We start from the raw sequence: 12,907 nt of genomic DNA, 5'->3' as shown, positions 1-12,907 counted from the left end.
AAAGTCGACATGCTGACATTAAACTCGCAATAGGCCCTACTGTTTAAACATAGCCTACACAGTTTAAGCTATGTAGCCTACACTAATACACAATATGTTACATGGAAAATGGGCTTCAAATAGGTGTTATTTCAGATAGATTGCAGATATTCAGATAGTTAACAGACAAGACGCAATCTATCATTGCCGTCATCGTGAAGTGCCTGACGACGAAACGTAATTTCCCCCATTTATTCTCTATGGCGAGTCTACACGTGTAATACTCTTTTTGTCCACTGGTTGTTGTTTTGGCGCTGTTTCGCGTTTGCCATCGAAAACGGAATGAAATATAGGCCTGCCTGCAAACAATGTAAGAGACCTATGCTGACTGCATCAGTGCTCAAAGTATTCTACAAGTTTATCAATTAATTGTTAATAACTAACTAACTTCTATTCAAGTCATATTTATGAGACTTTCTGGGATAATTATTTCTATTTTTTATTCACTTGTTCAAATATTCATACAAATTCACAAAGTTCTCATTAGGTGAGTGAAAGTGGTCATTTCAGATGTTTTTGCCAGCACTTCATAAAACTCTCATAGTTTGAGAACTTCAAATTATTTGTAGGATATTGCTTGTTCACAACTTGAGCTGTGTGTATGCAAAGACACAGAGTTCAGAGTTCACATTTTGAATAAAATACACTTTTGGGACTCCCTGCTAATACTTTTGGGAATGCTAAAGTTTTTTTATTAGTATTATTTCATTGATATGGCATGATTGCAATAGAAACACAGCTAACAATGGTATTAAATTGCAGTAGCCTATGATTAAATGTAATGGAATATTCAACTAAGGTAGACTGCTGTTGTTCACAGCACTAAGCTATTTATGGTTACTAATATACTCCGAGTCTCTGGCCCTCTCTTAGAGCCAGGCATAGTGAGCTGGCCCTCAGAAGAAAAAATTTGGGGACCACTGCTGTAGATGGACCAAGGCTAAGTGAAAAACTGTCCTGTGGTCACACCAATCCAAATGTGTTATTCTTTTTGAAAATCATGGACTTTTCATCATCAGCGCACAGTTTAAAAGCTATCGTTATTCAGGGTGCCCCCACAATTGTCAGACCTAAATTTAAGACTTTTTAAGACCTTTTTAATACCACTTTAGATGAAATTTAATACCTACATCGCACCCATTTGGATAGAATAAATAATATTAAAGGTAAGATTAAACCTCAAATAATTACTATTTTAATTACTAAGTGTTTGAACATGCCAACATGAACATGACAGCAGTGCAGGACTGAATGTCCTGCTTCATGGACAAATTTACACGGAATAGAACCTAGTTGATTTCAGGGATTAAAGTGAAAAAAAAACTTTTCTTTTTTCAGGCCATAAGTCATTCGTTGTTCATATCTACCTATAGAGATAGCACCCCTTTTGCGGTCATGACCTATTGGTTTTTAATGTACAAAAAGATGCAAACAGAAAAGTAAAGCACCAAATAAACACCAAAACGAGGCTACAGGGTACTCTTAAGTTACTATATAATTAATGCCACCTACAGGTGAATGCATAGAACATAACAATCCTTTGTGTACCCTGTAGCCTCGTTTTAGCTGCCAATGGCCGCCATGTGAATAAGGCGAATTGAGAGTGTTCTTGATTGAGATTGAGTTTTCCTGATGAACAAAACAATATTTCAATACCATCCCTGACCATTGCTGATTAGCCATTGCTGTTCTTTTCTACTGCAGCAATATTGTAGCAAGGCTTTAACTTACACTCTTATTTAATTACTTCAGGCCAAAAGTGTTTAAAGGGGAGATTTTTTTTTCTTGTTAATATGCAATTCAACACCAAGTAAAATCTATAAAATCAAGTTTGCAAGACTTCACATTTCCCCATCAAAGTAACGAATCAGACCAGTTTAGATCTAGTTCATATTTCCATTTGTTGCCTCATCCGCATCTAATGAAAACATGGTAATTTTGAGTTTTACAGACAACTCAGTTTTCCGATGAGCAGCAATACTGTGTGTACTGCGCATCTGATAACGACAATCTGGAGAGGGCGCTTTTGTCTTCAGCAACAGATTGTATAAGGTTGACAAGATATGGTGAGGGACAGATCGTGTTGCGCTATGAAAGAACATGCGTAGCCTACTTAGCGCAAAAACGGTCAGCCATAGATAAACGTACACAAATCATGACGCTAATATGCGAGGTTCTGGTGGGCCTACTGGTTATGGTTTTGTGCTATACATTAATAATAGCAAAGTTCTAAGTTGACTATTTTAATTGCATGGTTATTTTTTGTCAACATACGCTCACAACCTACTGTCGTTAAAAGTGAGGCCTAAGCAAAATAGGCTACAAGGCTGTCTGTGCGTCATAAACACGACTGACCCCCTACTCAACATAAAATAATAATATCGCGAACTGTTACACGCTCAGTCAAAACCTTCCGTCGCAAATTGTGAAAAACATTGTTGTACATGTCATAACAGACGGGAGGCATAGGCTACAGTTTATATCGCTTTACACATAATGTTAGTTGCATTGATTAAAAACTGTAACAATAATAGTACATCGGGTGGCATAGCAGGGTATCTGTTCAAGTCATAGGTGACACCCAAAATGAATGACCTCCGCTGACAAGAGTTCGCGATAGTAAGAAATTGTCTACATTGATGCATGGAAAGAACACAGCCTCCGATTTCGCACATAGAGCTCACAATAGCATATCCAAAAAAAAAAAGTTAAACAGATTGAGCAACCTCATCAGCTGTCTCGATTGTGTCACTATAATCCAACTTTTAGACCGTCCTCCAGATGTGTTCCGCCCCAGGCCAATGAGACAAGCGTGTAGCTACAACATAAACAAAGCGAAACTCATGGCTGACGTATCTTTTTGAGCGATTTCTGATTGAGACACAGAAAGTTCTCAAGAACACTATTAGGTCTTTAAACATTTACCATCACACACATTCATTCATCGGACCTAATTTTTGTAGTTGCCTTAAAAAAAGGAAAAGAAAAGGTGATACCCCCCCCCCCCCTCCTATTTTTTTTCTCACCTGATCTGCATCGATCTCAAATATGACATTTCTAAAATCAAATTGACGGAAATCCGTCGTACGACAGAGAACTTTAATCCTTGTGATTTACGCTACGTGAGGATATTAGACTAAATCTACTGATCATTTGAAAAATTAAGACCTCCGTGAAAAAATTCCAGACTTTGAGGTGAAATTCAATACTTTTTAAGGCCTTAATTTAGTAAAATGAAATGTAATACTTTTTAATACTTTTAAGACTCCGCGGGTACCCTGCTATTGTATGGAGGTACATTATATGGCATGAGCAGCTTGCACATCTTTAGGAATGCATTTAATGCTGAATAATATAAACAGGTTTTGTCACATTGAGTAAATCATGGAACATAAAACAAAATTAAGAAGACCCGAGACTGTTGAGCAACTGAAATCCTATACTGGGTAAGAATGGGACATTTCATTCACAAAACTCCAGTGAACGGTCTCCTCAACTTTGAAACATTTACAGACTTATTAATAGAAGAGTTAAAGTATCACAGTGGTAAACATGCAACACTTGATATGTTATCTTTGCACTATTTTCAATTAAATTTGAGTTAACAAGACTTGCAAATCATTCCATTCTGTTTTTATTTTACAGTGTCCCAACTTCTTTAGAAAGGGGATTGTGTTTTAGTTTTCATTCAAGCTCATTTATTTACAAGCCTTTTCATTTCCGAAAGAAGTGTGAACCTTTCTTATCAAATAGCCCACGTTTTTATCACGAGTCCTAGTTTTAGTAGACATTGGACTTCTCACTTCACCCCCTTCCCACGTGCCCACGCACGGTTCCTCAAAGACAGACTTGTATAACCAGAACACAATGGAGGCCTGGCGAAACAGCCTTTGAAGTAAGCCTAGTTCTCATGCAATGTTTTTTTTTTTTTCACACAGACTAGATCTGCCACAAGTCTGGCAGGAGAACCTGTCCGTAAATTAACAACCGCACATAAATCTGAGTTTTTGACTGTCCTTCCACATATACACACCAAGGGTATTTCTTTTTTCTCTTTCTTTTCTTCTTTTTGGTCGTCAAATCAGGTCACTCTTTGTCCAGCACCACCAGGCTGGGCCCTGATCATCCAACTCGGCTTAAAGTCAGTCCATTAAACAGGACCCAGTTGAAAGGGGGACTCTGAGAAAATCACCCACTAACTCTACAGTGGAATGTGACCCTTTCAATGGCAGCTGGGCCGCAGCCAAAAACCAGGGCCACTTGGTCCACACTACTTGGCCTGTCTGGACACAGCCCTCCCTTTTTTCACCCAAACTCACCTCACACACACCGATTCTTTTGTGTTTGCTTTATTTTAACAGTTGTCATCATTGTCATCATCTATATGATCACATGCAATCAGAACAAAGTTCTTTTCGTTTTTGCTTTCTTTGTCTTAAATATATTAAAATGCACATGCAGTAAGATTTTTGGCCACACTTTCTTCCTCTGTATGGGGTGGCAGCTGTGCTTGGCCCCTGGGGTCTCGGAGAGGTGGCGAAAGCACAGCAATGCAAACAATGATTACGAAAACGATTCGATGTACAGACTTTTTTGCTTTGAGTGCAACTTATTCTTTTGTTTGTTACAATGTATTATTCTCCATTCTACCATATTCCAGCAGAGATGAATTACATGTATGGTTCACGTGTTTTTTATTTCAAACAAAAGAAAAAAATCAAATTGATGTAAGTACAAACTACTTAATTGCTAAATGAACTGTTACAACTATTGTACTGTACAAAACATTTAAAAGTAGAAAAAGTTTCAAACACTTAAAACAGCAACATGACAGCATGATCTGACAGTGAAAGAAGTACAAAAACATTAACCAACACAACAAAGTAGTATTGATGGATTAACCAACTGTTAGTTTGTCTAGGAAAAAAGTCTATTAAAAACAATAAGTCCTCAAACCACTCCAACATACACACAAAAAAAGAACTCAATTACTCAGTGCCCTGTTCTTGCAAATATGCTTACTCAACATTTGAAGTCAACCAACGGCTAACATCAACACTGACTGTTCTGGGAGCCGTCTGTTGCACCAGATGTGTTTTAAAAAAAAGAAAAAACACAAAGAGTCAACAAACCACCACCGGAGGACCATCCCACCTGATCCCCCCAGCTCTCTCCTACAGGCTCCGGGACAATAGCATCCCTGTTCTATTTATACGGCACAGCCTCTCGCTCTCAATCCAACCTTAATATTATTTCAGTCTGACTTCATATTGCTGTTTTTTTTTTTTTTTTTTTTTTAAGGGGCCGGCTCCCACTGTATGGGTGTGCCAGAAATCCAGCTCCTGCTGACACCACACAGGCAGAGCTCTGCCGCGGACCAACGCGGCGGCAAAGCTCCCGGCGTCCTTGATGCGAGTAGCACAACATGGCAGTGCAGAACAGAGTCACTGGTGTTTAAGGCGGGGGGGAGGGGGCTTGAGGTATACCATGGAGGAGTCAAAACAAAAAGAAAAAATAGGTACTCAACCTAAAATCTACAGGGGTGGGGTGGGCAAGATTCTGTACACAAGCATCTGATTCTTCAGTCACGTTTTTGCCGACGTGTGCGTCTATGACGTGCGTGTAAGATAAGGCTGTTGTGCATATTGATCAGTGTCGGCCAGGGGGTGTGCTAGTGGAGGATCTCCTTTGGACACAAGATTTAAGGAGGTTTGAACTCACAGAGAGCGAGAGAGTAAGACTGATGAAAGAGAGGGATAAGAAAGAGAGAAAGACAGAGCGAGTGGCAACACTTTCTACAGTCATGCTAATAAAGCTAAATTGAATTGAAGAGAAAGAGAGAGAGGGAGCTAGAGTGTGAGAAAGAGAGTGAGAGAGAAAGAGAGAGAGAGGCAGTATCTCAGCCTTTGTGCAAATACATTTTGAGAAAATGCCTGAAATGTGCCTCAGGGGGTTTCTACTTCATCTGCTTCCTCCACTGAGGAATCGTAAAGTGCCTGTGTAACAATCACAATCACGGCGTTGATTTTCTTTTGACGAAAATGATACAAAAATATCAACTTGGAGATCAAATCATGAAGAAAAACAAAAATGATAAGCCACAGTGCTGATAGACTGTAAAAGCTGTCAGTTAAAAACAGCCATTGGGGACTTTGACACGGATATACTTGAGCCTACATGAACAAATCTAGATATCACCATGATCACAACCATCACAAAAAACATTTGGAAAGTACAAATATACAACAGCAATGTAATTCCCTCACTTCCACCATAAAGTTTGCTTTGGTAATATGACAATATATTTAAAGAGAATGCATAGCAATGGCTAACACGTTAGCACCACCCAGGCAAAGATGTAGAATACTGACGGAATACATATACTATATTCAATTACGAGTGTATCATCCTGAATGAATATGTTTTTGCATAACCCTTTTAACCACAGATTAAAGAGACTTTATCCCTGGCCTGACTTAAGCAACATGAGACAAAATCAAATCAAGTGTAGATAGTATATAACTTAACATGCTATAGTAACTGAACAAAGAAAATAACAGCACCCAGCTTGACTGAAAAGCCAAAAAAAAAAAAATCCCTGTACTGATCTGGAGCTGATGACTTCTCATAGATTAAAACTCTTATTCGACCCGTCCAAATACATGAGCACTACAAGTCAACATAATGTCCGCTACGAGGCCTAGTAGTCTTCTCCCTCAGTCTTTCTTAGATGTTTCCTTTTTTTCCCACTCCAAGTTACACAACAGCACAGGCTCGGCTGAAAGGAGAGGAGAGTGCATGCGGCTGGTCTGTCGTCTTCAGTTCAAGGCTAACCCTTCCGGCAGAGCGATCGGGACCGACACGTTCTGGGCCTCTGGTCGTTCTCTGCTCTGCTATCTCAGCTAATGATGACTACTGATACCTAGAGCCGCTGCTATCTCTGCTATAGTCAGGGTATTGCCGCAGGGGTTGAAATACGCATAGATATACATAGGCATCAGCGACAGCTAATAAAGCAAGTATGTTAGCTAAAGACTGGAATTGGTTCCCCCATAGACTTGGGGCCCCACGTGAGTTTGTGTGCAAAGCAGGTCACACTCTGGCGCTAGGGATAGGGTCTCTTTAATCAGTTACACAGTGGTGGGAAGGGAGGGGCTGTTGGCCTCCTCCTTCTGCTCGGGGGAGCAACAGAGAAAGAGGCGACTCCCGAGGCTCTTGTAGGCAAACCTGAAGTACATCATGTGCCCCATGGCAACGAAGGAGACGGAGATGATGACCAGGAGGCCGAAGGCCTCTGGGTTGGGCGCCAGAATGACCATGATGAAGTGCAGGAGGTCCAGGAGATAGTTCATGGAGTTCTGGACGCCGTTGATGATTCCTCGTTCGGATTCGATCACATTCTCTTGGATGAGTTGAGTCACGGTCAAGTCGAATGACCATAAACCTGGAGATAGAGGAGGAAGGTGGTGTCAACTACGGAAAGGCATGTTTATTATCACATTATAATGATTAAGATGTTTCATTATCAACTTAACTGCAAAGGTAGCTGTAAACACCAGAGCCAAAGGTTAATAATAAAGCTCTCAGGTGACATTTGACAATGAGTACTAATGACGCAGTAAAATCAGATGCCACGTTACACCACTTCTCAAAATGACCAACTTATGAAACTAAACAATACACCAACTTACCCACTCTAGCAGCAATGACTCCAGCAAAAAGGAGACTGACAGACAAGTAAGACTCGACTTGGGGCGACTCCTCCAACATCATGGTGGAGCTGTTAAACGCATGGGCCACTGGGGAGACGCTGGGCGTGGGACCTTCTGGAAGAGACCCGCTGTCGCCGAACAGGTGGCTGAGAACGTCCTTGAACGGCGAGACGGACAGGTCGAAGGGGCTGCCCGGCATGAAGACGGAGACGACGCACATCACAAGGCACGCGAGCTGCACCACTCCCGACAGGAAGCCCGTGCGGATCAGGCCGCACTTCTTGCGAACCCACGTGAAAGCGACCGTGCCGAAGATACCGGTGATGGCCGAGGCGCCCATGAGGAGGCTGAGGATGGAGCCGTTGAGGCCCTGCGTGTAGGCGTAGCCCGTGGTGATGCAGTCGAAGCCCAGCACGGTCATGTAGAGGAAGGCCAGGGCCATGCCGGACAAGAAGATGGACTGGTTGTAGTAGGCCACCCATCCGTCACGGAAGGTGCGCAGAGGCTCAGCCATCTGGTAGCAGCAGCCGGCCGGTTTCTCCTGGTCCTTCTTCGCCTCCGCCGCGGACGCAGTCATCAACTGAGAACCTTCAGCAGGGTTCTCTCCACTCTCCACTTCTGCAGAGATTAGAACATTTTTCTGTCAACATTTTTTTCCACAGTCACAATGGCAAAGCCTTTTTTCTGCAAGCACTATTTCTGCTTGTACACACCGGAAAGTAATAATTAATAAATAAATAAAGTCCCAGCAGAGCAAATGCTATTTGAACCCTGTACATTTTAAAAGTGCTAATGTCCAAAAACCTCTCACTCCCCCCACTGTATTGTTTTATAAACCAAAGACAACAACAGGCATATACAGAGATTGCGTTGTTAACGGACACTGTGGACCTTTCTGGCTGTTCAGCTGTCTCATCTCCTGGTCAATGTCTTTCTGAATGCCCTTGATGGCCAGTGCAGGAGTCTTCTGGTACACATTCCACAGCAGACAGTACTCCAGACACATGGAGAACAGGTTCCAACCGGAAATGAAGCCGCAGCCGATGAAGTGAGAGCCGAAGGACATGATTTGTCCCACCAGCATGGGAGCGAGGATGTTGGTCAGCTGGTCAATGATCCTCACTGTTGCATTCATATCTGAAGTCAGAACAAGAGATAAAAATAAATGGTGATGACCGTTATATAGCACTGTGCATGCAATTTCTTTCAGGGTCAAGGATGTATATGTTTATCTGATATTGCGGAAATTGTACATATGTTAACAGCCAGTAATAGGGCAATAACTGATGTGGCAGAAATTACAGACATACAGGAGGCAATCATCTGCGGAACTGCCTTTAACGCTTGTAAAAAAACATGGTGGAGAAATTACTCAGGGGAAATGTGCCTACCATATAACTTCTTTATAGGCTATACTGACAGTGAAATTAGAGTTATAAAGTGAAGGGGGAGGAGTCTTACTGTCTAAGATCAAAGGTGATAACCAGTGTTTTCAGTCATCTGGTTGACATCCACAACCTCATATGCTTCAATCAGTGCCCTCCATGTTGGCCTCCTGTTTTTACTGAGTTTCTGACATATTTTAGCCTTTGAGTTTTAATATTTCCCCCATAAATATCCTGCATTTTTATCCTTTCATTCTTACCTTTTCGGACTTGTTATAGGTTCTATAGTGAAACTGCCTTGCTATACTCCCCCTCCATGTTGATAAAGCACAAAGGATAAACTTTGTTTTACTTGTTTCAAGCAGCAAGTGTGTCTTTAGAATGATTACTTCAGAGCTGTGTGGTTGTCGTGAGAACAAGTTGACCCCAATTGGTAAAGGCGAAGTATGGTTAAACCAAGCTTCTGCCCACCTTTGTAGTCTCTTATTTCTGCTACTGGCAAAAACTAAAAATGTCCTGTATTTCAAGGTAGAATCTTGAGAAATCTCCCTTACTTTCCAGACCCAAAGTGGACAGGTATGTTGGATGCCTTGGGGAAACTGACCTGCCAGTTTGTTGCGGTCCTCCCCCGCTACAACCACGATCCAGTCTCTCTGGATGGTGATTGAGGTGGCAGTGCTGGCAAGATTAGCAATGTTGGCAATGCTGATGACCAAGATGTAGCAGGTTGTCTGGTAAAAAAAAAGGGTAGGAGACAAAAAAGAAACATTAATGAACTCCGTGAACTTAACTGTCCTCTCTCCCCTGAGCTTGTTTTACGAAATATCATAATTAACTTCTCAGAAAATGATTTATGAGACCATCAAGACGATCACTTTATGTTCAAAGGACGATCACCAAGAGGTCTTTGAACTCTGCGTGAACTTATGGATGTACTTGTTTGCGTCAACCATTTAGAATAACAAGCTAGGCCAGTTTCTTAGCATGCGTCTTAGTTACTGTAATCCTGTCCAGGGTGCTTTTGTAACCCAGATATGGATAAGCAATGAAATGCTTAAGAAATGCTCTACTTTTCAGACCTGCAGTGATTGAGTCAATATGCTAGCCCACTGCTACTGGCTGTTGATGTGCACATTTCTTTTGGTACAGCTGTTTTTGTCATAGAAACAAGAGACCAAATTGGACTATTCATGTTCAGTTCTGTGTCTTCTGCTAATGAGACTGACTGTTGACCTGCTGACTTAGCAGCTTTAACAAAGTCTATGCATCTCATGTTTCAACAGAGAAATGCCACAGCAGTTTCAACAGCTAGGGGCCCCATCTGGAAGGGGGGGGGGGGGTTAAAGGAGTATGTGACGGTAATGTTGGGAAATGAACGCTCTAAAAAATATCTGGGTTCATTGAATTGAACATAGAATTTTAGAACCTTCAATTGTTGCGGAACTTAGAATGTTCAAAAACCTTAAAGGCGCCTTGTGTAATGTCCACCAAAAATCAATTCATACTCCACATTCCATAAAAGATGGGGGCAGTATACCTCCAGAAAGTGAGTTGGTCTACCCTAGAGTAACAACCAAGAAACGTGTATTGCAGTTTGGCTGACGGTTATGTTGCTCGCATACCGCCTCCCATGGCCGAAACTGGTATTATAACACCTGTCGGGCTGTGGCTAGTAATTTAGTGTGCTAATTCAGGTTGATATCTCTGCAGCACTATACCTTGTCATTTTTTTAATGACATCATCACCCTTATTTCTTATCATTCTTTTGATGTGTTTAGCTAATTTTTCGGATATTCTTACCTCAATTCTTACACATGGCACCTTTAAAGGGGGGGTCCATAACCTATTTTCCCCTACTTGTGACTTTCGACCCACTTAAGTTTCCTCTCATGACTTTTCGACCATAATGGTGGAAAACTACAAAAATCCAAAGAGCAGGATCTGTTCAGTCCACATTGTCTGTGGTCAGTTGGTCTTTTCAGAGACTAAAACAAATGTATAGTCTACATAAATAAGCACCCTGGGGGGAAGGGGCTTAACACCAAAGTTTGAACATCATCCAATTTGGCATAAATCCAACAGATTATTAGTTATAATTATGAGTCATATGTCACTCTAGTTAAGGATCAGATATGGGGAAAAAGGTAATCTGGCACTAATCATACTGAACCTTTGAAACCTTTAAGTCAGATGTTATCAAAGGGCTGAGACATGGAACGCAGGTTCAGCTTGTCATTTCATCAGCACAGAACTGTTCAATTTGAATTAATCTATTGTGTAACACACTTATTCTCTAAAAGGCTGTACAACATCACTCACCAATAGCCATCCACTGTAGAGTTCAGTTAGTTGTTCTTTGAACTGGAAAACCACCATAAGGAGAATGCCACAGAGTATGACAGCTGTATTCTGGACAATCAGTGAGATTTGGGCCACTAGAAAACAGATGTCATGCATATTAATCTGTTAGGCTAAAAAAATATATTTTGCCGTATTGACTGAGTTCCTACTCTAACTTCTTTTTGGAATCAAACACTGTTACAATGCTTATTCTGAGTTCAAATCTATCTATTCTGCAATATTAAAATGAGTGTAGTGGCCCTCTTTTGAACTTGCCTTTGAGTCGTGGATTTTTGTCCACCCAATCTCCAATGATTGCGCCGAGCAACAGTACCGATCCCGCAACCACGAGCCCATACACGGCTGTCAGGAGCAAACTGTTGCCGTACAGTTCCACCAGAAAGACAGCAACGGCAAAATTCCACATGCGGTCTCCCTATAGTTGATAATAACGTAAACAACAATTGTTAATATTGTAAACAACAATATTAACAATAACAACGATATTAATAATACAAGTCTAATAGAACATTCTATGGCTTTGAATACAGCATGTTGATGTGAACGTTTACTTTAAATTGGATAAAGTAGACTGTATTACATTGGTATAATACCGTGCAGCTGTGGATTATTTTGTCGAGGAACATTTTTTATTTAATACAAACTCAATATCTCAATGTTTGAAAACAACAGATGGCAGGCTTATTTTCAGGTGGGCCTATCAAGTTTAACTAAATGCTGACGCGATTTTCCAAATTCCCACATATTCCACTGTATAGGCTAGGCTAGACACATTGAACTTGTCCTAGGCTACATACTAACATTCCTGATCTGCAAACAAAGCTCAGTTGACGTGATGCCCAGGCTATTTGATTTGCAATATGCTGTAACCTATACGTTAAACATGGCATGATGCATGTCATTGCATTACAGAAAATTCGTAGATGTCCTCACCCATGTTGACAGAGCGTGCCCGAGGTAAATAAGGAACTTGGCAGACGTAAAGAAATCGAGGACAGATCCTGCAAATGTCAAAATAGGTATGGTGAGCTAGTTCATATTGAACGTTAGCCCAATTCTGAGTCAGTTGCTGGAGTGCAACATAATTATTCTGTTAATAATGCATATTGAGGCAAACTCACCACGTTTTTTCGATCCAGTGTTTTCCATTGTAACGTTAACCTAATTCTCTTGTTTTGACCAGCTGACTAGATAGCCTATGTCCCTTTGCGGTTGCCTAGTAATCCTTGGTTAATGTTTTCTTGCGATCAAAATTTGCTTTCTCCCGGTTTACCCTTCCAAACTTAGCTAACACTGTAGCTGAAGTTGGAAAGAAATATTTTATCCGGAGAGATCTACTAACTGCAGAACAATAAAATTGCTGCACGACTTCAGTCGCCTTCACCCAACAGCGATATGCTGCTGCTATG

At 41.1% G+C, this 12,907-nt stretch overlaps 1 protein-coding gene across 1 annotated transcript; it reads right to left on the bottom strand.

Moving 5' to 3' along the window:
- Positions 1 to 4,773: 4,773 nt before the first annotated feature.
- On the bottom strand, positions 4,774 to 12,907 carry slc40a1 (solute carrier family 40 member 1). The gene is made up of 8 exons (XM_042084409.1): positions 12,620 to 12,907; positions 12,432 to 12,499; positions 11,754 to 11,913; positions 11,457 to 11,572; positions 9,741 to 9,867; positions 8,643 to 8,888; positions 7,731 to 8,369; positions 4,774 to 7,483 (listed from the first exon to the last, which is right to left on the bottom strand). Exons 1-8 carry the CDS (start codon positions 12,645 to 12,647, stop codon positions 7,170 to 7,172), a joined length of 1,698 nt encoding a protein of 565 aa, XP_041940343.1. The 5' UTR covers positions 12,648 to 12,907; the 3' UTR covers positions 4,774 to 7,169.

Source organism: Alosa sapidissima, chromosome 2, assembly GCF_018492685.1.
Source record: "Alosa sapidissima isolate fAloSap1 chromosome 2, fAloSap1.pri, whole genome shotgun sequence".
NCBI classification, from domain to species: Eukaryota; Metazoa; Chordata; class Actinopteri; order Clupeiformes; family Clupeidae; genus Alosa; species Alosa sapidissima.
The sequence above is the reverse complement of the archived record's forward strand: the minus strand, read 5'-3'. Positions and strand labels throughout refer to the sequence as shown.

Excerpts from the sequence above, each read along its gene's own strand:
- slc40a1 (XM_042084409.1), bottom strand. The coding sequence starts at position 12,647 with ATGGAAAACACTGGATCGAAAAAACGTG. Across the intron at positions 12,500-12,619 it reads CACTGGATCGAAAAAACGTG|GATCTGTCCTCGATTTCTTT; the intron begins GTGAGTTTGCCT and ends TGACATTTGCAG. Across the intron at positions 9,868-11,456 it reads TCTACAGTGGATGGCTATTG|ACAACCTGCTACATCTTGGT; the intron begins GTGAGTGATGTT and ends TTTTTTTACCAG.